Source organism: Prunus persica, chromosome G8, assembly GCF_000346465.2.
Source record: "Prunus persica cultivar Lovell chromosome G8, Prunus_persica_NCBIv2, whole genome shotgun sequence".
Classification (NCBI taxonomy): Eukaryota; Viridiplantae; Streptophyta; class Magnoliopsida; order Rosales; family Rosaceae; genus Prunus; species Prunus persica.
Window position 1 is genome coordinate 19,892,365 of NC_034016.1, and position 27,566 is coordinate 19,919,930.

The following is a 27,566-nucleotide window of genomic DNA, read 5'->3' on the forward strand; positions in this document are numbered from 1 at the left end:
AAACCCCAAATGGCCATTGCATCTTCTTCTTCTTCTTCTCTGTGAGACTGTTAACCCGCAAAATCTCACCTTACGATCGATTCCAAATCTCGCATTTCTATTTGATCTCTGCAATGAGTTCCTTAGGAACCTTCAAATCCCAGACACCCAGAAGCCGAGAAAAGAAAGCCCTAAACCCAAAGCCCCAAATCTTAGGCAATGAGACACTGAGCACCAAAACCCCTCAGAAATCCGAAAAATTCTCTGGACGAGCCCGAAACGGCAACGTCGCGCTCTCCATCGGCGACATCAGAAGAGCCGCCACCAAAAGCCTCAGCGAGTCGAGCCAGAAGCGACGGGCGGACCAGATCGATTCTTGGCCAGACGAAAGCCCAAAGAAGAAACTCGTCGGCCGCTCCGAGAAGCTACCGGAAAAGTAAGCTTTTGTAAATCTCAGTTGTCTGTTATATTTACGTGATCTGCTCCTGCATTTCTAGGTTGATTTTGATTTCTTCGATTTCTGGGTTGGCTTATTTCTTCTTTTTGTTTCTTGTTTGCAGATATGAAATATTGAGTGAGTTTTTGAATGGCTTGGACACTTCGATTCGGTTGTTGCGGTTGAGGGGTTTGAAGCCCAGTTTTACCAATATTTGCCCCCAAATCGAGTGTTTGACGGATAGGTATACTTCAAAAAATAAATAAAATTTTCTTTTTAATTGATTGTTTGGTTGCTGAAGAAATGAAATTAGGCTATTATAGAAATTGATCGTCTCTTTATCTCGGTTTTTAGGAGGTTTACATGTGGTCACTTGGCTCAGCTGAAGTTTGTTTTACCTGAGGTGATTGAGATAAAGAAAGTTCTTGTTAAGGATGAGAGAACCAGTTGTCTGAAGCCTGATCTTCATGTCACCATCAATGTTGATGCACTAGAGAGTGATGGCAAGGCGAAATCTGAAGGTGGTGGGAGTATGCATTTGAGGAAGACGTTCCGCAAACGGCTTGCAGATATTTCAAAATCCCATCCTGAGGTACCAATACTCAGTTTCTGATACAACATTACTAATATGGTTTAATTTCTAAAGTATTCTTTGTTATTAAATTGATCTGGAATCTGGAAAGTTATTGGTGTTCTGGCATGACTTTGAGCGTGCAGAGGCTTTAAAGGACACGAGGATTTAGAATATAATACTGTATTAATTGATGTAACAGAAATAACTATATGCACATGGTTTCGTTTATTTAGTTTTTTCAAAAAGGTATTCTTGCAGTTGGGTTCCTGTATTCAAAAAGGTTTTATGAATATCAAGTTAGATTATGGTCCTGTACTTGGGACTTCAACGTTTTATTTTTATTAATTTAACAATTTATTTTTTGAACTATTAATAGCATGTAGTCTAAAAGTGCTTAACATGCTTTCAGGATTATGAAATTCCAGAAGAAACTTTGCCTCAGCCATTCGATATTAGGAAGCAAGATATGCAATCAGATACAGGCAAGCTTCCCTTTTCATCATCTCCTGGTGACATATTGACTGATGTACACACAGTTGAGCAGCCAGCAGTGTCAACAAGCTGCCTTCAGGGTGATGAAGTTCCAGAATCAAACCTCAATACAGTTTGCTCTGTTGGGGAAAGGAGTACTTGTGCTTCATTGTATGGCCAAGTGCCTGTAACTCCAACCAAAGGCATAGACCCCATAGAAAATGACGATAGGTTGCCCACACAAAGTGATAGCATTCAGTCAACTCCAGCAAAGCTTGCTTCAACTCCAGCTAGGTTGATGGCTGACACGCCTGCATTGCACCGACCAAAGCGATGTTATATGAGCCCTGATGATAATTCTACTAGCTCACCAAACAAGTTGGTTAGGCGTCCTCCACGCTCCAGGTCTTTGAAATTTGACACTCCTGTGAAGAATAAAAATGTTGAGGATGAAATTCCTGATATGGGCGGTGCATCAATTGATACTGACAGCCACGATATTCTTCCAGAGGATCTTTTGCAATCGGTATGTCTATCATGAATTCTCCAAAAAAATTTCCCTTATTGAGCATGCCTTCTATGTCTAGAATTCTGTGAAAGCTGTTGGAGCTTACTAATTCCATCGTACCTTAATCCACCTGCATAAAAGTTTCATCTTTTTTTTTTTTTTTTTTTTAGTCTCAAATGAAATGTCCAAAAGGAGCAGATTACATTTAAATGTAGACTGGACGTATGCCATCATCATTTGGTGCTTTTACCATTAATTATGGCAGCATGTGTTCGGAACAATGTGCATACATTGCAAGAAAGCTTTCTTACTTCTGCCAAAATGGTGTAGCATATTTAAACAAATATTTCCTGAATCCAGCCCACAATGTGTTCTTGTGCTCACTGTTTGTGTTTAACACAGATGCATTTAATTTTGCTCAATTTAGTCCTGAAAGTTATTGGGAACCATGTTATAGTTGAAACTCTTATGTGGTTGGAAATGTACTTCAGTCTCAATCTTCAATCCTGCTTATTCCATGTCTTTACATGTACTACCTGAACTTGAACATAATGAACTGTAATTCTGAGAAGAATATATCTTTCTGCAGATTAGAGAAAAGGAGAGGAAGGCAATAGAGGAGCAAAATCCAGCCATCTCAGAAGCGAAGAGGCGGCGCCAGATGATTTCCAGCCTGCCTAAGCTCTTCAATATGATTCATTTCCTATTGCAGTCTATGAACCGTTCCGTTATCACAAAAGAGGAGCTTGTTCACAAGCTAATCTGGACCAATTTTGATATTGTTGACAGAAGTAAGTCTTTGAATAAAAGCCTGTAATATTTCTATGAAAGCTCATGGTAAGCCTAACTCTTTCTTTCTTCTTTTCACAGAGGAAGTTCAAGAGCAGCTAAAATTGTTGCTAGAGCTGGTTCCTGATTGGATTTCTGAGAAACAGTTATCATCTGAAGCTGATTTGATTATGATCCAGTGAGTTTTCTCTATAGTTAGAAGTACAAATCATGCGCTTCTAGTGCAGATGTATTTATCTTCTATTAAAAGGATAAACACTTGATAAAATTGTCTGATGTCATTACTTATGGTCTCTTGCAGCATTAATAAAATGTCAGATCCCGAGTCCATACGTGCAAGGCTTGAGGAAGCAAAGTGAGCTAGAGAATGCTAGAATTTTTGAAGTTGTACGAGAAGCATATTTAGAGATGTTGTACAATTTTCCCATTTCATTGGGCATCTTAGTGTTGGTTTATTATTGTTGATGTAAAGGACATCTGGGTGGCATAATCATGTAGGTAGAACGAAGGCCTTCTCCAAGAATGTTATTTACCAACAAGATTGTATAAATATCTATTTCTTTCCTTCCTGTCGTTTTTAGTTTTCTGTGTCGTTTGAAATAATGCTGAAATCTCTAAGCAACATACAAAAATGTGTACTCTCATCTCTAGTCAACTTCAAGCCTACAGGGTTTTTTACTTTTCTTGTCCACCGTGAAGGGAAGATATCAAATGAGGCAAATAATTGAAGCCTTTTTATATGGATCCTAAAAGATAATGTTCTTCTTTGCTCAAAATAAAAGGTAACTTCGATTACAAGTTAACTTCAAGCCTATTATACCCCATATTTAAATCAAAACAAACAAAAAATAATAATTAATGCCAGAGAGATTATTGAACTCTCTATAAAAGGCACAGTTTTTTTTCTTAAACCCTAAAAAAGATTGTCTTCTCTTCTCTCCCCATCGCTCAAGAAACAAGGATGAAAAACTTGTCGGAAAGCTCTGAACCAGAGAACAACAGCAATGCTGGCCCAAGTGATAAAATTGCAGAGTCCATAAAATTGTGTGATGTTTATTACTTATCGTCTCTTGCAGCATTAATAAAATGTCGATCGCGAGTCAATACGTGCAGCTAGAGAATGCTAGAATTTTTGAAGTTTACTTGTACGAGAAGCATATGTAGAAGATGGTGTACAATTTTCCCATCTCATTAGGCATCCATCCATTTCCTTCCATTTGCTATGAATCTTCTCTCATCAAACCTGTTGTACCAGCTTTCAATTTCTCACTAAAAAAAATATCTTAATGCTGAGGAATCTAGTCAAAAAAAGGCTGCTCTAACTGTGTATGTGTAAAATATTTTACAAGAAAAAGAATACATATTTTTATAAAGTCAATAGGGTTTTTCTAATTTTCTCCAGCGTGAAGATATCAAATCAAGGAAATTAATTGAAGACAATATTTTTCAACTTCAAGTATTGAAATGAGACTTGTGATATAGATAGACTAGCAATTGGAAGATAATATATTCATTAAAAACAATAAGCATCTCCATCTTTCAATTGTAACAAAAATAAATCATTAATACTTCATAAGAAAATTGAACTCTATAAGCCTATTACACCCATATTTAATACAAATTACAAAAATAAAAATAAAAAAAACCCTCCATCCACAGGACCTACAAGGAAAGGTTGGACTTTTCAAACACCCCACCCAACCTTTGGTGGGGAAGCTTGAAAAGATGTTCACCCACTAAGCAAAATAGTACACGGTCAAAGGAGAGATTATAACCAATTCAATATATTCTTTAATGCATTTTCTGCATGCCATTGTTTCTCTTCAAAACTTTTTCAGAGAACTAAAAAAAAGCTCTGAATTCAATTAGTTCTGTTCCAAGAGCATGAAGAAATCAGAGAGACTTATTTGTTTTGTTCTTCTGTTCTGTCTTCTTGAAGCAATCCATGCACAAACTGAAGCAGAAGCTCTGCTAAACTGGAAAATCAGTTTAAGCTCTTCTGTTCTGTCTTCTTGACATTTTAGTTGAAATGAATTGCTTTAACCCTTATGGCATGTTTACTTATAAAGAATGGGTATTGGAATGATTCAAATTCCTACTTTTTTTGTGTTTACTAACACATGGAATGATTTCAATTCATGACTTCCCATGCGTTTACTAACACATAAGGAATAAAAGATTATGTGGGTTCCACATTAAAATTCATAATCGAATGCCCTCAAAATTGGAAATGAAATCAACTAGGAGGGAGTAGTTGATCCGATTCTCATACCTTGATTACCCCATCTAAATTCCCTGATTCATGACGTCTCCCATCCTTGGTAAGTAAAAATTAAATTGATGGTCAAAATGTGAGGAACGACTCAATTGGAACGAATTAGAAAGTTGGATAATTTAATTTCCTTTAAAAAAATGTTTTGGGACTTAATTGAAACTCGGATACAAGTTTAAGGACCACTGAAGTTAAAAACCCCTTTTTTAAATATTTTTGGTTACTTAGGCACCTTGGAAATGTTCTAATTTACTGTCTAATAATTGTTGCATATGATGGGTGCTTGAATTCATAAGTAGAAGATATTGGTATATGACTATATGTGGGTACAATATTTGGTTAACTTAGGCAATTTCCTAAGATTTGCTGACGTTGACTATGGTGATTAGAAATGACTAAGGCAATTTCTCTTTCATTTGTAGATTTGAAGTTGACTGCTTGATAACAATTGTGAATATTTTTCTGAGTCTTCACATACGGGCTAGACTTTTATTCAGTTTGGAATAATGGCTGGGCCATGCTTAACTTCCTCAGCTCACTCATAATATATAATGGGAGCTAATTTCCTCACTTTCATTTTCTCCATTTATATTCTCTTTCGCTTTTTAATATTTTTTAATCAATTTTGTTCTTTTTCTTTCCTATTCTATCCTTACCCTACATTAATTTCTTTTTTACTTCACTTTTATATTTTTTTTTATACTTAATTTTCTAACTTACGCTCCATTTTCAGTATTAAATGGAAAAAAAAAAACTTAATTTCTTACTGAATTAAAAGAAAAAAATAACTTTAAATGGAGTACAAGTTGGAAAATTAAGTATAAAGAAAAAGAACTAATATAAAAGTGAAGTAAAAAGAAATTAATGTAGAGTTAGGGTAGAATAGGAAAGAGAATGGCCAAAATTAATTAAAAAGTATTAAAAAGCAAAAGGGAGTGTAAATGAAGAAAGGTAGAGTGGGGAAATATATCCCTGTATATTTTCTCAGTTTGGATACTGCAAGAAGACGCCCCACCCAACCTCCATCCACAGGACCTACAAGGAAAGGCTGGACTTTTCAAACACCCCACCCAACCTTTGGTGGGGAAGCTTGAAAAGATGTTCGCACATTAAGCAAAATAGTAAACGGTCAAAGAAGAGATAATAACCAATTCAATATATTCTTTAATGCATTTTCTGCATGCCATTGTTTCCTTCAAATCTTGTTCAGAGAACAAAAAAAAAGCTCTGAATTCAATTAGTTCTGTTCCAAGAGCATGAAGAAATCAGAGAGACTTATTTGTTTTGTTCTTCTGTTCTGTCTTCTTGAAGCAATCCATGCACAAACTGAAGCAGAAGCTCTGCTAAACTGGAAAATCAGTTTAAGGTCTTCTTCTTTAACATCATGGACTCTCACTAGCAGCAGAAGCAGTCCTTGCAACTGGACTGGAATTCAGTGCAATGAAGCTGGCAGCATTGTTGAAATAAATTTGGTGGATTCAGGCCTTGATGGAACACTCAACAGGTTCGACTTCTCTGCCTTTCCTAATCTCTCTTCCCTCAATCTCAATTACAACAATCTTGTGGGAGAAATCCCAGTTGGGATTGGGAATGCAACAAAGCTCACTTTACTTGATCTGGGAAGTAACAACTTCACAAACCCGATTCCCCCGGAGATCGGGAACCTCTCAGAACTCCAAGTTCTTCTTCTCTACAACAATTCATTCACAGGTCAAATCCCATATCAACTTAGCAACCTACAAAAAGTTTGGAATCTCAGTTTAGGAGCAAACTATTTAGAGAATCCTGATAATGTTCAGTTTAAGGGGATGGCATCTTTAACAGACCTTTGGCTCTACTATAACAATTTGGTGGAGGTTCCCTCATTTGTGTCAGAATGTCCAAAGCTAATATCTCTAGATTTGTCCCTCAATCTGATCACAGGTCAGGTTCCAGTGCAACTACTGACAGGTCTTAAGAACCTTGAGTACCTAAACCTGACCCAGAATTCATTTGAGGGACAAATTCCTGCAGGTATTAAGAATTTTTCTAAACTTCGACACCTGAGGTTGGGAATAAACATGCTGAATGGTACTATACCAGATGAAATTGGGTTCTTGTTGAACCTCGAAGTGCTTGAACTGCAAGAAAATTTGTTCCAGGGACCAATACCATCCTCAATAGGAAATCTGCAGATGCTTCAGAATTTGAATCTTCATAGTGCAGGCCTGAATTCCAGCATCCCGAAAGAACTTAGTTCCTGTGTGAACCTTACTTTTCTTGATCTATCCAAAAACAACCTTACTGGTTCTTTGCCTCTTTCCATGGCCTTCTTAACAATGATCAAACAGCTGGCAATTTCAGATAATCAGTTATCTGGTGAACTCCATTCATCCCTTTTATTGAATTGGACAGAACTCGTTTCGTTGCAACTCCCAAATAACAAACTGTCTGGAGTCATTCCTCATGAAATTGGTTCACTCCAAAAGCTCAATTATCTCTATCTTTATGAAAACCAGTTTTCAGGTCTCTTGCCTCCAGAAATAGGAAATTTGTCAAATTTGTTAGAGCTTCAAATGTCCACCAATTCTTTCACCGGTACCATCCCTTCAACCATTGGAAATTTATCCAAGCTTGTCAAATTAGGCCTTTATGGAAACCAGCTCAGTGGAAACCTTCCTCCTGAAATAGGAAGGATGGAAAACTTAGAAGAACTGGACTTCAGCTTCAACAAGTTGGAGGGATCTTTGCCTTCATCAATAACCAGCTTGCAAAAAATTACCATATTCTATGTTACATCTAACAACTTGTCAGGAAGCATTCCTCAAGATTTTGGTCCCACTCTTTTGAGAAATGTGAGTTTCTCCACAAACAATTTCTCAGGAAAGCTTCCTCCTGGAATTTGTAATGGAGGGAACCTTGTTTACATAGCAGCCAACTATAACAAACTAGTGGGACCTATTCCAGGAAGTCTTAGGAACTGTACAGGATTGAACCGAGTCCGGCTGGAGCAGAACCTTCTCAATGGAAATGTCACAGATGCATTTGGCGTATACCCGAATCTGGAATTTATTGACTTGGGATATAACCAACTCTATGGTGTTTTGTCATCCAACTGGGAAAAATGTACAAATCTCTCAGACTTCCGGATACCTTCCAACATGATATCAGGTAACATCCCACCAGGGCTGGGAAAACTGCCAAATATGCAAAATCTCGACCTTTCTGATAATCAACTTACTGGGAGAATCCCCGTGGAGCTATTCGGTCCCTCTTCGCTTCTACTCAAACTTAATGTGAGCAACAATCAGCTTTCAGATGGGATACCAGCAAAAATTGGAGCATTGGTAAAGCTGCAGTACTTGGATTTTTCAGCAAACAATTTAAGTGGACCAATACCAGAAGAGCTTGGGAACTGCCAGGAACTTTTATACTTGCAGCTGAGTAGAAATAGACTAAATGGCACAATGCCATTTCAGCTAGGAAATCTTTTGGCGTTGCAGTATCTCCTAGACCTCAGTCAAAATTCAATCACAGGAAAGATAACCCCACAAATTGGGAATTTAATAAAATTAGAAATATTGAATCTTTCTCACAATCATCTCTCTGGTTCAATACCTAATGGTCTTCAGTATCTACAAAGTCTTCAAGATGTTGACGTGTCATATAATAATCTTGAAGGTCCTCTCCCCGAGAATCAGGCATTTCGAAAAGCTCCAGCAAAGTCAGTGGCAGGCAACCCTGGTCTGTGTGGAGAGAAGAGACAAGGACTGAGCCCCTGCAATGCAGAGTCTTCAACAAAAAACCAAGACAAAAACAACAGAAGGAAATTGATTATTGCCATAGCTACGTCAGTGGCTGCTTTAGCCCTTCTATTAACTTTGGTTGGGGTTTACATTATGTTATGTCGTCGATCAAGGGCTAATCAACATAAAAAGGACAATAATATAGAAGGAAGATCCACATTTTCTGTATGGAATTACATGAAGAGAGTTGATTTTAAAGACATAGTTGCTGTTACAGAGAATTTCAATGACAATTATTGCATAGGAAGGGGTGGACAAGGAAGCGTGTACAAAGCAACGCTACCTACAGGTGACATCTTTGCTGTGAAGCGTTTTCAACCATTTGATGAAAGTGAAAATCCCAAGGAAAACCAGATGAAGAACTTCATGGCTGAAATGCATGCACTCACTGAAATCCGACACCGAAATATTATCAAACTGTATGGATTCAGCTCCTACAATGGCTCCATGTATTTCGTGTACGAGTATGTAGAAAGGGGTAGCTTGAACAAGGTAATTCAGGAGGAGAAGGAGGGACAGATTTCGAACTGGGAAATCCGGTTAAAGATTATCAGAGGAGTGGCACATGCACTTTCTTACCTGCACCACGACTGTTCCCCAAGAATCGTGCACCGAGACATAACAGGAAATAACATACTATTAGACATAGACTTGGAGCCCAAGATATCGGATTTTGGAACAGCAAGGTTGCTGGGAGAGAATGAGTCTAACTGGACAGTTCCTGTTGGCTCATACGGTTACATGGCACCAGGTATTTCTCAAATTCACCCACAACTGAGCAACACTTCTGTCCTTAAAAGGCAACAAAATTCAACCATTATATAGTTGAAACCACGAACTCAAACTTCCCATTTAAATGAAGAAAAAAAAGTCCCAAGTCCAAAAGGATATATAATCTCATTAAATTCTTGTACTTGTTCCTTTGTTTTTGTTGCAGAGCTTGCTTCTACAATGAAGGTGACAGAGAAGTGTGACGTGTACAGTTTCGGCGTAGTTTCTTTAGAGCTACTCATGGGGAAGCACCCTCAGGAACTCCTCCTAAGTCTGCAATCTGGAGAAGACATAGACATGCTCTTAACTGATGTCCTTGACAAGAGGCCTGCACCACCTGCTGGTCCATTTGAACAGAGTCTGGTCTTAGCTACCAGCCTCTCATTGGCTTGCATTCATGAAAATCCCATTTCTCGACCCACCATGCATCAAGTGGCTGCTCAACTCTCAGCAGCATCCACACATATGTCTCCACCTGCATCTTTCCATACGCTCACATTAAGGAACTTGATGGATATGTTGTAGTAAAATATAACTTTTATTATAAGCTTGTTACCTACTTCATGGACATACTACTAGAAAAGTCACTTGATTCAAGAGTTTGAGATGAATCTCTTTTCTTCACACCCCAAAATGCTGTTTTTTCTTCTTTTTTTCTCCCCAAAAGCCCAAAAACAACTAAGACTACGGATATTCCTTCGATTATTTTTTGTAAGTATTTTATTATTTAAGGCAAGTACTTCGAAGTTATTTTAAAAGGGGACAATTAGTCCCTAAAATCTTTTAAAATGTGGATGATAGAGAATATTTCTGGGTATGCGTACTAAAAACTACCAGAGAAGAGAACCTACTAGTGAACTTGGCAACCGACCAAATATGGAATCTCCATTTTTCAGCATTGGAGAAAGAAATATGGGTAAGCAAGAAGTCTATTTCATTCAACCACTAAATTTTACAACAGCCAAGCGTCACACAGAAATAAATACATAATTCACAAAAGAATTAAAAAAATGGACATCATGAACATAATCACAAACCAATCTTGTTTCCTCCAAAAAAAGAAAAACAATCTCATACAAACACTAAGCTTCAGCAGCACCCCCTCTATTCAAAGCCCTTTCCAACCTTGTCTCAAATGGGGTAGAATGCCAATTCACTCTTTTATCCTGCAAACCCATGAATTTTTATCAGAACCCACCAAGACCTAATGGAAAAGAGTCTCACAAATCTTACTTCCAATGTACCTCTCTGTATTTGCTGGTGGTATTTGGTATTCCTTTGTAAGAAGAAGCACCAGAAGAACCCTTGGCAGGAGGAGCTGAGTGATTCCAGTAGGTTCCAACAGTCCCTATTATGGGCATCTCGTTGGGACTTCTAGTTGGCGACTTCCTTGGTGAAGAGGAAGCTGAAAACTGTCTGAGCTCTTCAACAGTTAATGCACCTAAAATTGGTCTATCTTCTTGGCTTCTCGCTGAGTTTGATCCGTGGGACATGCTTTTCTCGGGTGTGCCAGTGTCCAAAGCAATTGTGCTAGTCTTGTTAACAGGTGTATGTTCTGATGAAACCAACCAGTTTGAGAGGCTAGCATCAACTGCCACTTCTTGGTGAGGATTCTTCGAATGCTTCTTGTGTTGATCAGCTTTGGATTTGAAGCTCAAACTTGGTTCCGAACTGAATGAAATCCGGGGCTCTTGATCCAGTGTGAAATTCTCTTTCTGAGGCTTCATTAGTGATGTCCCTTTGGCTTTGACAGCTTTCCACTGTGTAAGATTTTCAACAGGGTTTAGCACGGAATGAACATAACCACTCCTATCACGTGCATTGTGGTTCAAACCAGTTGGTTTTATTGGCATTGGACTATCAAAATCCTCGGTACTTATCTGAGGTATAGAAACCCCTTTATTCGATTCTACAATTTCATCTTCGTACTCTAGTTCCCCATCATCGTCATAGTAATCATCCTCATCTTCATCATCAAGATCACTGTCTTCAGAGTCTAATGGTTCATCTTCATCATCACTATCCCTGCAATTCTGGTACCTATGATTAGGAGGGTATGACCCTGAGCTCGAAGTGATCGAACTATCGTCAGAGGAAGACTTGGATTGGCATGGTTTTTCCAAAATCTTCCCCTCTTCCTTCTTCCTACTCTCTTCAGTATCCAATAAAGGATCCGAGGTCTCGTTGCTTGGGACATGCTCGTAGGTTTTGACATTAGAATCAAAAGTTACTTTCTTTCTAGCATTTAAGCTCAGTTGCTCCACTGGCTTATCCCTGCAGACCATAACTCATAACTTTAATATAAAAAACACCAAAAAAATAAGTGTAATCTAAAAGCAAACAGATGCAATTATGGAAAAAACCACTAAGTGGGAAAAAAAAAAATTATTAAGAAGCAATTGAACTGAAAAAACCATGAAATTCAATCGCTCACCGGACTTCTTCCAATACGGGGCTAATAGGAGTTTCCTGAACCTCCGATACAAAAGAGACTGCAGATTGAACAGGCTCGAAACTTGTATATCTCTGCCAAAAACAAATTTAGAGAAAGAGAGATTAGTTGAGATTAAATACAAAGCTCTGTTTGGCTGGTGATAAATCCACAGAAAGTCAAAAAACAAAGTCCTGAACTTTAAGAGTTTTCTGAATAGAACAATTAAAAGATAGAGAAAAGCTTACTAATTGAGCCTAATTCAACAAAATATGGCCTACTCAGAACTGACTGGTCTGTTTACAAACTTAGAACCCCAAAAAAGGAAACAATAAGGAATCAAAGTTTAAAACTTTGCTTGTTTCTAGTCTTTCTTTCTACAGTTTTCTCAGGAACCAAACAGGCGGAAACATGACCATAAAGCAAGCTTAGAAACTCTGACTTACATGGTCACGGTGCTGAACCCTGTACCTCTGTATCCTGCGTTTTTTGTCTTTGGAAGAACCAAAACATGCAAGAAAGCAACCCATTATTGATCTCTTTCCTCTGGGTCTCTCAAAGATTGCGTCTTTCTGTAAAAGAAGGAATTGGGTTCTGGGTTTTCATAGTTTCAAATCCATCTTTCCCACTGGAAGAGAGAGAGAGAGAGAGAGAGAGAGAGAGAGCAGTGGCCGTTGGGTTGGTAGGTAAAGAATTAGAAAGTTTTGGAAAGGTAAAGGAAGGGAAGGAAAGGACAAAACGGTCATAAACTTTGAAGGATTTGGGGCTTGGGGACCCTACCAGTAGAGAGAGAGAGACAGAGACAGAGAGAGGGCGCCCCTAGGGTTCTTTAAATTTCGAGAAAAGGGAAGTGACCGTTAGGGATTCATGAGTGTGTTGATCACAGCCTGTAAATTGGGGATTTTTCTAACGCCAAGCTGTGTTGCAGACTCTGTCTTTATTTAATCTGCACCGTTCATCACTGATCACTGAAAACATTGGTAGCCTGTGGGCCCTACATCTACCTCATGTTTTATCTGGACCCTTCGTACCCGCTCCGCTGGTCCCATGGGCGATGGGCCAAAGGTTTAGAATACTCATGAAATGAGAAACCGACTCTTGCAAGGTTGGAGGGATATTGGAAATAAGAATACTTGATTCTGAGTTCATTCAGTTTTGCGAAGTTTTAATATCCTAGAGCATCCCCATATTGCTTGCATCCCTACAGTGAGTGGGATGGGATCATAGGGCCTCTATATTTACTATCCAGTTATATCACCCTCCTGTCATTTTTTTTAAAAAAAATTGTATAATTTATTATGATTTACTGATACGGTGATAGAAAAAGGAAATTTTTGATAGACTTTGTGTTGCTCGTTTGGCTTGAATTGTATTAGAATTGAGTCCGAGCCAATTATCATGCATCTCACTTCTCTAAATGAGATTGTAAAGCACAAATTTATGAATTCATCAAACAATAATAAGGGCATTAGTTAAATTTAATTAAAATAGTTTAGGATAGGTTGAACCACGAAGCAACTTAGTTACAATTGCAATTATATGAATTAATGTAGTATTTCTTTTCTTCGAGAAAGAAAAAAGAAGGCAAAATTTGAACTATGATCATCACAATATGTGAGTAAGAAGTGTTGGGTCGAAGAGTTTTTCTTCATGGGCATGACAGAGGAATTGAAAGCTTGACCAATTACACACCAATTTACTTTACTTACCCTAGTTCTACAATTTTGAAGTAATTGGTCCACTAAATTGTCCCATCTTCTAGAAAATCATAAATTAAACTATGATACTAATAAAAAAATTCATGTGTCTAGAAACAATTTCAGGCGAGGAATGATAAATTCTTTGTTCATGTTATCTCAATCCACAATTGGAGGTAAGTGCCCCATCATTACTAATAGACAATCAAAAAAATAAATAAGGGTCTTCCTTTAAAAATGAAGGACTTTATTCAAAAGAAATAATTTATCAAAATGATAAAAAGGAAAAACTATAGTGGGGTGAGAGAGGCTCGAACTCTCGACCTCAGGATAACTCAGAAGCTATGAGACCTACGCGCTAGCCAACTGCGCCACCACCCCGTTGTTGTTTTAGCTTCTACAGTAAGCCTATTTAATGTATAACATTCTCGCCATTGGTTGGGCAAACCTCGCGGCTATCTTCCAGTTCCCACGTGCCCAATTCGGTGTCGTTTTCAAACAAACCCTAGGCAGTAGCCCTTCCCTCCTCGACACTTCCTCCTCCTCCCTTTCTAAACCCTGTGTCTCCTTCTCTCTCTCTCTCTCTCTCTCTCTCGTTTCAGAGAGCAGAAACAAGACCAAGACACAAAACACACACAGAGAGCCAGCCATGGACTCAGACGAAGGTAAGCTGTTCATAGGAGGGCTGGCCTGGGACACCACAGAGGACAAGCTCACCGACTACTTCAACCAGTACGGTGACGTCACCCAGACCGTCATCATGCGCGACAAGACCACTGGCCGGCCCAGGGGCTTCGGCTTCGTTGTCTTCTCTGATCCCTCTGTGCTCGATAGGGTCCTCAACGACAAGCACACCATTGATGGCCGACTGGTCAGTCTCTGTCCCTCTTCTATTTTAGCTGCATTGGCTCATCGATTGGGATTGCTTAATGCTTTTCTTGTTTATGCTAATTTTATTGGGTTTAATTGTTTTTTTAGCTTCTTGTGAGTGTTCTGCGTTCTGGGATTTCGTTATTTTGCTGTAATGTGTTAATGGGTTTGGCTATTTTGATGTTAATTTTGATAGGCTTTTACATGCTTTAGCTGTCTTTTAGTGTTATTGCTTTCTGGAGTCTCTTATTATGTGGTAATGTGTACTGGGTAATGCTAATTTTGAGTTGGGCTTGCATCTGCTTGCTGAAGACCTATAAGAGTTAGCGAAAGAATCAATTATTTGGCTTATAATATCTATCTTTATATTGAGTTTTTTTTTTTTTTTTTTTTTAAAGAGTATCTTTATTGTATCTTTTGACTTTCTACTGATTTTGTTGGTTGTTAAGCTCCTCGTGGGGAACTTTACAGAAGTACTTGCAGTTATGTGATTATTGGGTTCATTGTGGTCTTTGACTGATGAAAACCAAGTTCATTAGGGCGAGAATTCCATTGTCATTGCTTACTTAGTCTGTTAGAAATAATTTTGTTTATGTGACATCTTTTCTAAGATGTAAAGTGTGTGCAAGCAATGATTTTTAATGGGGGTTTCGTATTATTATCTACTTCTTATTCGTTAGTGAAGATTTGTCTATGATTTTATATTCTGGGTGCCCATTGATGTGAAATTATACGCATAGGGTGCTTCATGGAAGCACAAGATAAGTTGTCAACATTAAAAAACTTGACTATTCAATCCCAAAACTGTCAGTAATTTACAGAAAATTTTGTTGTATGACAACACCAACTTACTCTTGATTTAAATGGCTGAATTTATTTCTTCTAAGCATGGCTTAATGGTACTGGTTAAAAAGTTCGTACAAATGCACACATAGGGAGGTTGGATTATTTTCTTTTATTTTATAAATTTCTGTCATGGCCTTCAATTGTGAAATTGTCCAAATACAAATTTTTAGCTTTGAGTCTCAAAATGATTGACTTCTAGTTTTTAAGATTCAATTACTACTTTTCTGTGTCTCCTTACAAAAGATTCTGAGCTGATTTGTGTATGGAACAACTTTTCAGGAATGACATAAATCTACCACTTTCATTTTATTGGGTTGTTTCTTGCCCCTTATGGATAGGCGTATACTAGTTTAATATATTTCTTTGCTTCGTCTGTACATATGTTTGTCCCTTCATCATTTGAATGTTCTACTTTGACTACACAGGTGGAAGCAAAAAAGGCCTTATCAAGAGAAGAACAGCAGACATCCAATAGAAGTGGAAATTTTAATACCACCAGAAGCTCTGGAGGGGGAGGAAATTTTAAGACCAAGAAAATATTTGTTGGAGGATTGCCTTCCACACTGACAGAAGATGGATTTCGTCAATTCTTTGAAAATTATGGCACTGTCACTGATGTAGTAATAATGTATGACCAGAATACTCAACGACCCCGTGGTTTTGGTTTCATAACATTTGATACTGAAGATGCAGTTGATAGAGTACTACACAAGAACTACCATGAGTTGAATGGTAAACTTGTAGAGGTAAAGCGAGCACTTCCTAAAGACGCAAATCCTGGTGGTGGGGGCCGTGGTGGGGGTTTTCAAGGTTACAATGCCTCTGGTGCCAGTACAAATGCATTTGATGGCCGCATGGATGGCAATAGGTACATGCAGCCACAAACTACAGCAGGTGGTTTCCCTCCGTATTCTGGTTATGGTGCGCCAGGGTATGGTTATGGGGCGGCAAATACAGGGGTTGGTTATGGAGGTTATGGAAGTTATGGTCTTGGTGGTTATGGAAGTGCCAATACTGGTTTTGGTGGTCCTGCAGGATCATATGGAAATCCAAATGCCCCTAATGCTGGCTATGTTAGTGGGGCACCTGCTGCATTGAAAAGTACTTGGAGCAACCAGACTCCTTCTGGGTATGGTGCTTCTGGTTATGGGGCTGCAGCTCCTTGGAGTGCTCCTGGTGGAAGTGGTGCTCCTTCTGCTCCAAGGGGTCAATCCCCAAGTGGGGCCTCTGGTTACGGAAATCAAGGTTATGGGTATGGAAATTATGGCGGGAGTTACGCTTCTTATCCTGGTGGATACGGGAGCTCTGGTGGGCGTGGTGGAAGTACCCCAACTAGCAACTCTGGTGGTAGTGCTAGCGGTGGAGAGCAACAAGGGACCCGTGGTGGCTACATGGGGAGTGGCTATGGCGACACCAATGGAAATTCAGGGTACTCTAATGCATCATGGAGATCTGATCCTTCACAGGCCACTGGTGGCTATGGTGGTTCTCAGTCCAGGCAGGCCTAACATTGGAGATCCAACAGATTTTGAAATTTGTTTCACAGGAATCCTTGTGCAAGTGATCATTTCTCCAGTCTGACAGTTTATGCGTGAGAAGAGTTGAAATTAAATCCAGAGACTGGTTGGATTGCTTAATTCTTGGTGGTAGTTGGCAGTTCTGCTAGAAGTTACAACCAATACATTCTAGTAGTAGTAATTCTTATTGAAATTTTCAGAATTTAATATCTAGGTTGCTTATATTGTGCGTGCTTTATGATTTTGGAGCTCCCCTCTTCCCCTTTCCACTCAACCCTCTCTCTCTCTCTCTCTCTCTCATTTCTGTTTGACCTAGATAGTTTCTATTGAACTTACTTATCACTGTGGGTAATGATGATAGTTATTGTTTCTGGTGCTGCATTAGTTTTATCAGTTGTGATGTGCTAGAAATTTGATGTTACTGTCTTCATTATTCATGCTCATTGAACATTTTTTTCCTTGATCAGACTCATTGAACTTATTTATCCGGTGGGTAATCATGATAGTTCATTGTTCCTGGTACTGGATTAGTTTAATTCAGTTTCTGTGCGCTAGATGTTACTGCCTGGATTACTCATGCTTTGAGTTTATTATGTCTGGTCCATTTAAGCAACTGGGCTGCTGCATTTCTATTGATTGAAGGGTAGATCTAGTAAAACTTAAGCAGCACTGGGTAATATGTGCGCCGCATGATAGGTTACTCATGCTTTGAGTTTATTATGTCTGGTCCATTTAAGCAACTGGGCTGCTGCATTTCTAGTGATTGAAGGGTAGATATAGTAAAACTTAAGTACAACTGAGTAATATGTGCACCGCATGATAGGATTACTCTACACTCTTCGTGAAATGTGTAATAACTTTCCTCCTGGATTTGCACTTCTTGTGCAGGAGAACCTACTTTTCAATTCTGGGATGCAATAATTTTATAAATGGGATTTGTAGCATGGACATGATTTTCAGGTTGGAGTTGCTCGATGCATTGCCTTGGTTTCAGAGTTGTCCAAGCCAGTCTTTGTGGTGGTATGTTACCTAAAAGTTTATGTGGGTAGTTTTAGGTGCTCAGTTTCATTTAATATGGGATTATATAAGTACCTGTTTATGTGTTTTCCTTGATTATAGATGTCGGTAGTGTTCTTTTAGGATTGAAGAGGGGAAAAGGATAACAAGAGAAACAAACATGAAAGTAGAAATCTTCAGAATAGTTTTGACAGTTCGAGTAATTTGGAATCGGAGTCATTCTTGATTTATATAGTATATAGGGTTGGCTAACTTTTCAAGAGGCCCCAATTTTGATTAGAGATCCATGAAGACAATACTTTCTTCTTTTGTTGCATGATTGGGAATATTAATGGTAGTTGAAGAATAATTCATACGTAATTTCAACTACATATGCCAGTTTGGGCAACAAACATAGTGCTGGCTTGGCTTAAGCGTAGATCAGTGTGAATTTTATTATGAAACTCACAGCAATTGGCGGCTTGCAAAACTCCACAATTTTTAGGCAAAAAATAGAAGGGAACAAGAGTTTTAATAGGAACACCGTTGCGTGCTTGGTTGATTGTGAGGTCTACATCCATCAAAAGTTGATAGTCACCCATGGTTGCGCCGGTTTATGCATTAAATTGTTTCCTTGGCCTGATACTTAGCCATCATTAGTGGTCTCTTTCGCATCATTGTGTGGGAGCCAAAAAGCGCTTCTTTGGAGAATGACTTCTCTATATGATCACTTTAAGTGGTTTTATGTGATTCTATGTAGAAGCATCTGGCCACGAAATAATTCTGGCCTATTTAGAATCACTTCCAAACGAGCTTTTTTGCAACAGAATAACAAGTTAGTAAAAAAGGACTTCCTTTTGCATTACTTGTGAATGAACGGAACAGACACTCAGACTAGCCCTTGGTGCTCTATTCGTTTCCAAGACTTTAATTAAAATGCGACAACAAAAAAACATATCTAGAACAGATGGAATGGGAAACCAATTCCATTTGTGAGTCAGCATTAATTAATTTATTCAGAACATGAAAAATACTAGAAATATTGAAGCCCAGCCACTTGACGTCTCTTTTACTTGTCTTCACCGCCAAATTTCGTCCACTCGCTTCCCCATCTGCGAAGCCAACTGTAGTAAAACAATCAGAGATCAAAAGTGAATTACAACATTAATTTCCAAACAGTCAGAGATGACCGTATTCGTCGACTCTTGGAACAATCCACCTATATACATTTAACCAAATTTTACTTCCTCACCCTCTCTAACCCCTTCCGCATCTTCTCCTGTTCCTCTCTATACAGCTGCAAAATTCCAGTACAAAACTGTTTCAGTACATAGCATTATTTTGATTTTCGATTTTTTCAATTTGGCATTTATCAATTTTCTTTTTTACTCCATAAACATATCATCCAATTAGAATAAGGAGCATCACCCAAAAAAAAAAAAAAAAAGTGATTGCTACATTTACAAAAACAAGCTAATAAAGTTTATCAAATACATAGATTTTATTTCCTCACCTCTTCTGGCCATAATTGAGGATCCTCATCCAGATCCATAACATCCACCTCCGACTGCTCCTGAAAAATTTCAGTACAAACTATAACATGCATTTCAAATCAGCGTATCCACCTGACCGGACTAGAAAGATCAAATTTTCAGACTCAGGGAACTATTCTATTCCCACTTTGCATCAAACTCGTATCACTTTCTTTCCTCTCAGATTTGATTAGTGGAACCTAATGATGGTTCACGAGCAAACGACATTTTATGTGCCTAAAACAGCATATGTCTAATACTCGAAACAATCGAAATTCGAAGAGCAAAATCTTCGAAAGAACACCAGGTAAACTTGGACTTACGAGAATCCATTTCATTACCTCCTCACAGATCGATGTCCCGACATCTTCACCACCAGCATCCTACAACAATCATAGATACAAAGTTCCAAAGTGATGACAAGATTTATAAACAAGCGATAGCATGTGAACCCGGATGTGTCTAGAGCAATAAAGAGGAACATACACTATCTTTGTTTTCAAGATGGCTCATCATCATTTTGAAGATGAACTTTGGAAACCTATTAGGATCATCACGCGTTGGGGGCACTAACTTCCTTAACTTTGCAATATCATCAAGAATAAAATCGAGAGGCCTGCAGATTGGCTGTTGAACCATTTCAAATTGGGAAAGAGGGGGGAATAGTCACATCATACTCGAGGACACGTTAAAAATTACAAGAATAATAGAGGACAAATTAAATGGGTAAGGATTTTTACAGGCTCGAATCCTGCTTTCCCTCATGTTGCTGTTCAGTTCAGGAGCTTCTTCCATTTTGTTCTCTATCTCGGGATTTAGCTGAATGGCAAATTGGATAGAATTATATATATATATATATATATATATATATAATGTATATACAGATAACAAATAGGTACATAAGAGACAAATAGAATTTTTTAGTTTGTTATATCAGTCTTGAATAAAACCAAAGCCAAACCATGTATGATTAGCAGCCCACAAGAGAAGAGACAACCGAATTGATTCCCAAATTCATAAAAATATGCGAATTAAAAAAAAAATATTGAACTAATGAAAATTAATAACTTTAATCATATATATTATATGGGAAGCCTCCACTAAAATAAAACCTTTTTCTTTTTGTTTGTCAGTAGTGATTTCATTAAAAGGGTTTAGGGTTTGGCCATGAGAAACAAAACAACCCTTAACCAACCAAGGAAGCAAACAAAAACGACCACGGAAGACAAGTCCCAACCAAGACAGACAACGAAACTACATCGCAGACTAGTTCCAATGGGATGGGGGGCAGGGAGGATAATCCATCAGAGTTCGAGACTCCCACTAAAATAATAACCTTAAATATTGAAAAGAGAGAGAGAGAAACGCATGCGTACAGATACAGTATTTTCACTTGGGCCAGAAAGAGCGTTGGTGATGTTCTCCTCCGGTTCAGAGCTTTCCAACGAGTTTTTCATCCTTGTTTCTTGGAGCCAGCGAGCGAGCGTGCGACGGATGGGTGGAGACCAGAGAAGACAATCTTTTTTAGGGTTCGAAAAAGACCGACCTCTGCAATTTTCTTTTTCTTTCTTTTTTTATATTTTCGCAAACCGACGTATAGCGTTTTATTGAAGATATTTCTTATTTAATTTCAACTACTATACATATGTCAGTTTGGGCAACAAACGTAATGTATAGGCTTTGGCTTAAGAACTTTCCTGATTTGTTTTTAAAATGTTTTATGGGAACGTGATCAGTGGCGGATCCATGAATTTTCATTCTGGAGGTTAACATGTAAAAAACTAAAAAATATTCTATACAAAATAGACTCATCGAAATGAAACAATAATAATATTTTAATTCATAGTTAATAGATAAAACCATACAAAATACTCATGTTTATTTTCAAAGAGAATTGCATCAACTTCCAAAAAAAAGACAAATCAGAAATATTTCTAAGAAAGTGATAACAAAAAATTAGCGTAATCCTCTTTGCCTCCCAAGGCGTCTTGTCCTATTTGACGTAAGAGCTGACATATATTAGCACAATCCTGTTCATTTTAGGGCATTTTACGTCATTTTTCAGGTCCGTTGTCGTTTTGATTTTGGACTTTATCTGCATTTCTTTTGGACTGTAGCTCTCAAACTTCAGACCCTTATGAGAACTGTCTTAGGGGGAGCTTATTCAAGTAAATATTTCTTCAATACGTAAGAGTTATTCTTGTAGAACTCTTTGTGGATTAAACATCTAAGGCTTTTTACCTAGATTGACCTTAGGTTCCTTCATGCATTCATATCATACATGAAAATTTGTTTTATATAAAAATACTAGCAAAGTATGAAAAATGGTTTTTCGGAATAATCCATTTCTCAATATAATTTTTGGCGGCCTTTATTCCTTACACATCAAATAAGAAAACTTGATTTTATGGAATTTTAGTATGAAGTATATATTGACTTAATGAGCCATCATTTTTAGCATAAATCGTATTTTGCACAAAAATCGATTTTTCATATTTGATTTGGTAGGAATTTAATTTTCTAGTATTTTTATTTGAATTCAAATAGAGTAATATTGTGAAACTCTGTATTTATTAAATTATATAGTTTGAAGATTTAATATTTTGGCATTTAATTTATATATTATATTTCATTGAAAACTTAGGAGTTAAGGCTTAAAAGATATATTTGATAAGAAGCTTGAAATGATACAAAAGGCTATGTTGTTCTCCTTCTCGAGTTCCCTCGGCACCTTACAACAAGTACCCCTTCTCATCCTTACATTCAGTGCCCTTGGCACCCATGTGAGCGCTGCCCTTGGCACTTCCTACAATCGGCATTCGGCACCGGGGTCTACAAAGACATCCACCATCTGACGAGCGAGCTACCTTCGGCACTCGATCATACATCATTCGGTGAATGCGATGTCTTCACATCCCCCCAATGATTCAGCATCTGCCTTTGGCACCCTTACATCATTCGGTGTGCGATGTCTTCACATCCCCCAATGATTCTGCCTTTGGCACCCTTACATCATTCGGCGTGCGATGTCTTCACATCCCCCAATGATTCTGCCTTTGGCACCCTTACATCATTCGGCGTGCGATGTCTTCACATCCCCCAATGATTCGACGTTTGCCTTCGGCACAGTTACATCATTCAGTGCATACGATGTCTTCACATCCCCCTAAATGATTCCGCATCTACCTTCGGCACCCTTACATTATTCGGCGTGCGATGTCTTCACATCCCCCAACGATTCGGCATTTGCCTTCAGCACACTTACATCATTCGGTGCGTACGGTGCCTTCACATCCAAAGTTACAAACGGCACCTCATGAAGAATTACAGCATCAGCTTCCATACAATAGCTCTCAAAGCTTACGGCAGTAGCTCATAACGTTACGACATCAGCTCCCAAGCTTACTGCAATAACTCCAAGCTTACGACATCATCTCTCATGCTTACGGCATCAACTTCTAGTTCCAACTTACAGCAGCTCTAATGCTTACTGTAGCTCTAACCTCACGGCTCCAAGGCCACCTGCCGAACGGCACCTTCTAGAAACACTTATCCCTTACGGTGTCAAGACATGCCGAACGGCACCTCCCAAGAGACAACCCCCCTTAGGGGCCAAACGTCCTCGTCGACACACTCGCACCACACGGTAGAGTGGCTCTTATACTAAATTGTCACATCCCGGGATCGACTCCGCCATAGCATGATATTGTCTACTTTGAGCCCCCTGCCCTTATGATTTTGTTTCTGGGAACTCAGGAGCAACTTCCTAGTGGGTCACCAATCCTAGGATTGCTCTAGCCCAAGCTCGCTTAACTTCAGAGTTCCCATGACTTCGAAGCGAGTGAGCTCTCAAAAGGCCTCATGCTAAATGGAGGTGGGCATGTACATATAAGGCACATCACCCCCTCTCCGTTGCTCGATGTGTGATGTTACATTACTCGGCTTTTATGTATTTCCTGGTTCATGGGAGAGTTGCCCAATAGGAAACAAACACGAAAGTAGACAACTTTAAAATAGCTTTGACAGTTCGAGTCATTCGAAATCTGAGTCATTCTTGATTTGTGTAGTATATCGGGTTGGCTAACTTTTCAAGAGGCCCCAATTTTGATTAGAGATGCATGAAGATTCTCCTTTGTTGAAGAATATTTCATATGTATTGTATATTAATGATTCCAACCGTCTAATTTGTAGATATTTCCTCAAAAAACCATTTTTGTAAAAAAAATAACTTGAATACGAAATTATTTCACCACTCAATTAGATGGTTGTTAATATAGTCTTTTCGTGAAGCATCATGTTCGTCTATTTTATAGATCCCAACCAGATGCCTTAATGATTTTCAATTTATTTTTTTTATTTTTTATTTATTTATTTTTTTGTAACGATGATCTCTAAGAATAAAGACTTGAAAAAGAGACGATTTGTGACAGGACCCGACCCAAATTCCACTTTGGAATCTGAGCCGAACCCTGTGCGTATTCGACACTCGGCAGGCGCCAGGCACAAAAGACCAAAATACCCTTCTAACTAGAAACCAAATTTTCTACCAATTTGACTTCTGCCGAAAATTCGACGGTTCCCCCCTCCCAAAATTTTTACCTGTAAAAAAAACATAATTTTTATAATCCCAACGTTCAGCATGCATGATAATACCATTCAAGCGACCAACATCAACTTATTATGGCCTCGGGCCTCTCTGATCCAAATAAATGTTATGTCATCGAAAATTCATCTCAACTTTCATATCATTACTAATACATTAGCAATTTCAAACACACTAACTCGCGGCTGTATATTGTAACATGAGGTTGCCTATATACCCTTATTGAATGATCAAGCCACACGTAGTTCTTTTCCTTTAATAATGTACTTGAATATCTTATTCATTCATCATATCATATTTCCATGTGTTTTGCAAATCAAATCAAGTGCTCATGCGCGTGATGTGCTCATGCGCGTGATGTTCTCAATCATATTCACAACTCTAAAATAATATTTTGCAGCTTCCCAATACTCGAAACAGTCATATACTGAATATAAATAAGCCATACACTAAACTCCCTCTAATTCATGAATCAATTTGTATATTATTCGCTTAAATTATATATATATAAGATTATAATAATAGAAATAGAAACAAAAGTAAAAATAACAATAAAAAAAAAATTATATATATATATATATAAATACATATGTATCAACAACTTAACTGAAATATATATACATATATATAAATACAAAGTTCCAAAGTGATTACAAGATCTATAAACAAGCTATAGCATGTGAACCCAGATGTGTCTAGAGCAATAAAAAGGAACATACACTATCTTTGTTTTCAAGATGGCTCATCATCATTCAGAAGATGAACCTTGGAAACCTATTAGGATCATCACGCGTTGGGCGCACTAACTTCCTTAACTTTGCAATATCATCAAGATTAAAATCGAGAGGCCTGCAGATTGGCAGTTGAACCATTTCAAATTGGGAAAAAGGGGGGAATAGTCACATCATACATGAGGACGTACACGTTAAAAATTACAAGAATAATAGAGGCCAAATAAAATGGGTGAGGATTTTTACAGGCTCGAATCCTGCTTTCCCTCCTGCTGCTGTTCAGGAACTTCTTCCATTTTCTTCTCTATCTCGGAATTTGACAAACTGAGATTTAACTAAATGGAAAGTTGGTTCAAATTAAGAGAAGAGGCAACCAAATTCATAAAAATATTCGAATTCACAACTAAATTGAACTAATGAAAAGTAACTTTAATCATATATATCTCATGGCAAGCCTCCACTAAAATAAAACCTTTTTTTTTGTGTGTGGTCAATAGTGATTTCATTTAGGGTTTGGCCAAGAGAAACAAGACAAGCCTTGACCAACCAAGGGAGCAAACAAAAAACGACCAAGGAAGACAAGTCACGCAGGACAAGTTCCAACCAAACTACATCGCAGACTCAACTAAAATAACCTTAAATAGTGAAAAAAGGAGAGAGAGAGAGAGAGAGAGAGAGAGAGAGAGAGAGAGAGAGAGAAATTTCATGCATACAGATACAGTATCATCACTTCGGCCAGAAAGAGCATTGCTGTTGTTCTCCTCCGGTTCAGAGCTTTCCAACGAGTTTTTCATTCTTGTTTCTTGGAACGATGGATGGGTGGAGAAAAAATATTTTTTAGGTTTGAGAAGACGAACTTTGCGATTTTTTATATGAAGACGACACGTTAAGAATTAGAAGAATAGAGCCCAAATAGTCACCAACTGAGAAACAAAGCAGCCAAGAGAAACAAAAAGGTTTAGGGTTTCGCCAAGAGAAACAAAGCAGCTGTTGACCAACCAAGGGAGCAAACAAAAACCGCCAAGGAAGACAAGTCACGCAGGACAAGTCCCAATTAACCAAACTACATCGTACACTTAACTAAAATAACTTTAAATATTGAAAAAGAAAAAAAAAGGAGAGAGAGAGAGAGAGAGAGAGAGAGACGCATGCATACAGTATCACTTCGGCCAGCATTACTGTTGTCCTCCGGTTCACAGCTTTCCAACGAGTTTTTCATCCTCGTTTCTTGGAGCGAGCGAGTGAGAGATGGGTTGAGACAAGCGTAGACAATCGTTTTTAGGGTGGAGAGAAGACCGACTTTGCATTTTTATTTAAAAAAAATTTTTTGTGCAAACCGATTGCTTTTTGTTGAAGTAGCAAAGCCTTTCAATAAATTGCAACAAGAAAAAAAGCCATTCAATAAAATAAAATAAAAATCAATACGCCAGTTTGGGCAACAAACGTAATATGTAATGTTTGGCTTAAGAACTTTCATGTTCTCTTTTATTTATTTACCAGCCCCAAGTGCCAATTGATTTTTATTTTAAACTACGAAGATAATCCAACCAAAAAAATATTGAAATTGTGTTTCATGAAAATAGAACCCAAGTTCTTATTTCTGTTTTTATTTTAAATTTTTGTAATGTTAAAAAATATTAATTTACTATATTATTTTTATTTAATGAAAAGTTCCAATACTCAATAAATTCATGGATAATTTTCATATGTATGCGACTGAGATGAAAAAAACTTGATGCAAAGACTGAAACGCAGTAAACTTCCGCGCAGTACTAAAATAAAAATTACCCTAAATTCATTAATCAATGACAATTTCTATATTTTGAATGTTTTACAATTCTTTGCCTTTTATTATATATATAGATTTCCTTTTGGTACAGATTTTTTAAATGTTTTTCAGGAACGTTACTACTCACTGGTGATCCATTTTACAAAATTTAGCAAAAAACTGGCTTTCTTTCTTTTCTTTTTTTTTTCTTCCCTTTTTTCTGTTTGAAAAAACAAAACTTCGTTTGTGTTACGGAGAGAATCGGCGGTGGGATTGCCAAACTGCAATTCCGGCTACTACACCTTACATATACTCATCCAAGAATTAATTCCAAACCTCTCTAAATAATTTTCAAGCGAGCCCAAAAGGTGAGTGAGGCTAAAATACGCGACTGGATGCTATTAATCATAGATATGTGGACTCCACCATAGAATCCACACCATTTGGCGCATGCTTGGGTGACTGTCATCAATTGAAGAATGTGAATCCCAATGTAAGGTGTGAGGTCTACGTCCATCGAAGGATGACAGTCACCCAACACAACCAAGTGAGCTTGGTGATCGTTTTTGGATGGCATTGTCAGAATATATGCACCTGTTTGTATTGCCATATGCATGTGTATCTATCATCAGTAGCAGTTTAGCTCCATATGCACTGGATGTTTCTTTTTCCAGTGGGTTTTTGTGTGGGCCTATGAACGTGGGTTTAGTTAGTCATGGGAACAGTAAGCTCCATATGCACAGCATTTTGAACGAAGAGAAGCCCAGCCAAGCCATAGCTGTTTCCTTTCTCGCATGCTCACCATCGACCACCCCCTGTTTATTCCCTCATCTTTTCCATCTTCCTACTTAAGTTTCTTGGAATCACTTTCTAAATATTTCTTTTAATTATTTTGGGCTTCGGTCTCAGTCTATTTTGAGTGTGACGTTGAGCTTTGAGCTTTGCCCATAGACGGATTGCATACAATTATTGTAATATGGGGTCTACAGA

At 38.0% G+C, this 27,566-nt stretch overlaps 4 protein-coding genes and 1 non-coding gene across 6 annotated transcripts; 3 read left to right on the forward strand and 2 right to left on the reverse strand.

The window, feature by feature from the left end:
* Positions 34 to 3,381, forward strand: LOC18766467 (CDT1-like protein a, chloroplastic). 2 transcript variants are annotated; one of them, XM_020553800.1, is made up of 8 exons: positions 34 to 415; positions 540 to 659; positions 770 to 1,007; positions 1,399 to 1,498; positions 1,562 to 1,986; positions 2,558 to 2,759; positions 2,839 to 2,935; positions 3,059 to 3,381. In XM_020553800.1, the coding sequence occupies exons 1-8, from the start codon at positions 114 to 116 to the stop codon at positions 3,114 to 3,116; spliced, it is 1,542 nt and encodes a 513-aa protein (XP_020409389.1). In that variant the 5' UTR covers positions 34 to 113; the 3' UTR covers positions 3,117 to 3,381. The 2 variants fall into 2 exon arrangements, with proteins under 2 accessions (XP_020409389.1, XP_007199851.2); XM_007199789.2 differs by having other exon boundaries at positions 35 to 415; positions 1,399 to 1,986.
* LOC18767139 (probable leucine-rich repeat receptor-like protein kinase At1g35710) lies at positions 6,244 to 10,343 on the forward strand. Its single transcript, XM_020570519.1, has 2 exons — positions 6,244 to 9,565; positions 9,752 to 10,343. The coding sequence occupies exons 1-2, from the start codon at positions 6,286 to 6,288 to the stop codon at positions 10,108 to 10,110; spliced, it is 3,639 nt and encodes a 1,212-aa protein (XP_020426108.1). The 5' UTR covers positions 6,244 to 6,285; the 3' UTR covers positions 10,111 to 10,343.
* LOC18766484 lies at positions 10,497 to 12,901 on the reverse strand. The gene is made up of 4 exons (XM_007199810.2): positions 12,463 to 12,901; positions 12,020 to 12,111; positions 10,830 to 11,859; positions 10,497 to 10,751 (listed from the first exon to the last, which is right to left on the reverse strand). The coding sequence occupies exons 1-4, from the start codon at positions 12,544 to 12,546 to the stop codon at positions 10,668 to 10,670; spliced, it is 1,290 nt and encodes a 429-aa protein (XP_007199872.1). The 5' UTR covers positions 12,547 to 12,901; the 3' UTR covers positions 10,497 to 10,667.
* TRNAM-CAU lies at positions 14,010 to 14,094 on the reverse strand. Its single transcript is given in 2 exon segments — positions 14,010 to 14,045; positions 14,057 to 14,094. It is a non-coding gene; the product is annotated as a tRNA-Met (tRNA).
* Positions 14,171 to 17,339, forward strand: LOC18768485 (heterogeneous nuclear ribonucleoprotein 1). Its single transcript, XM_007199805.2, has 2 exons — positions 14,171 to 14,584; positions 15,855 to 17,339. Exons 1-2 carry the CDS (start codon positions 14,363 to 14,365, stop codon positions 16,935 to 16,937), a joined length of 1,305 nt encoding a protein of 434 aa, XP_007199867.1. The 5' UTR covers positions 14,171 to 14,362; the 3' UTR covers positions 16,938 to 17,339.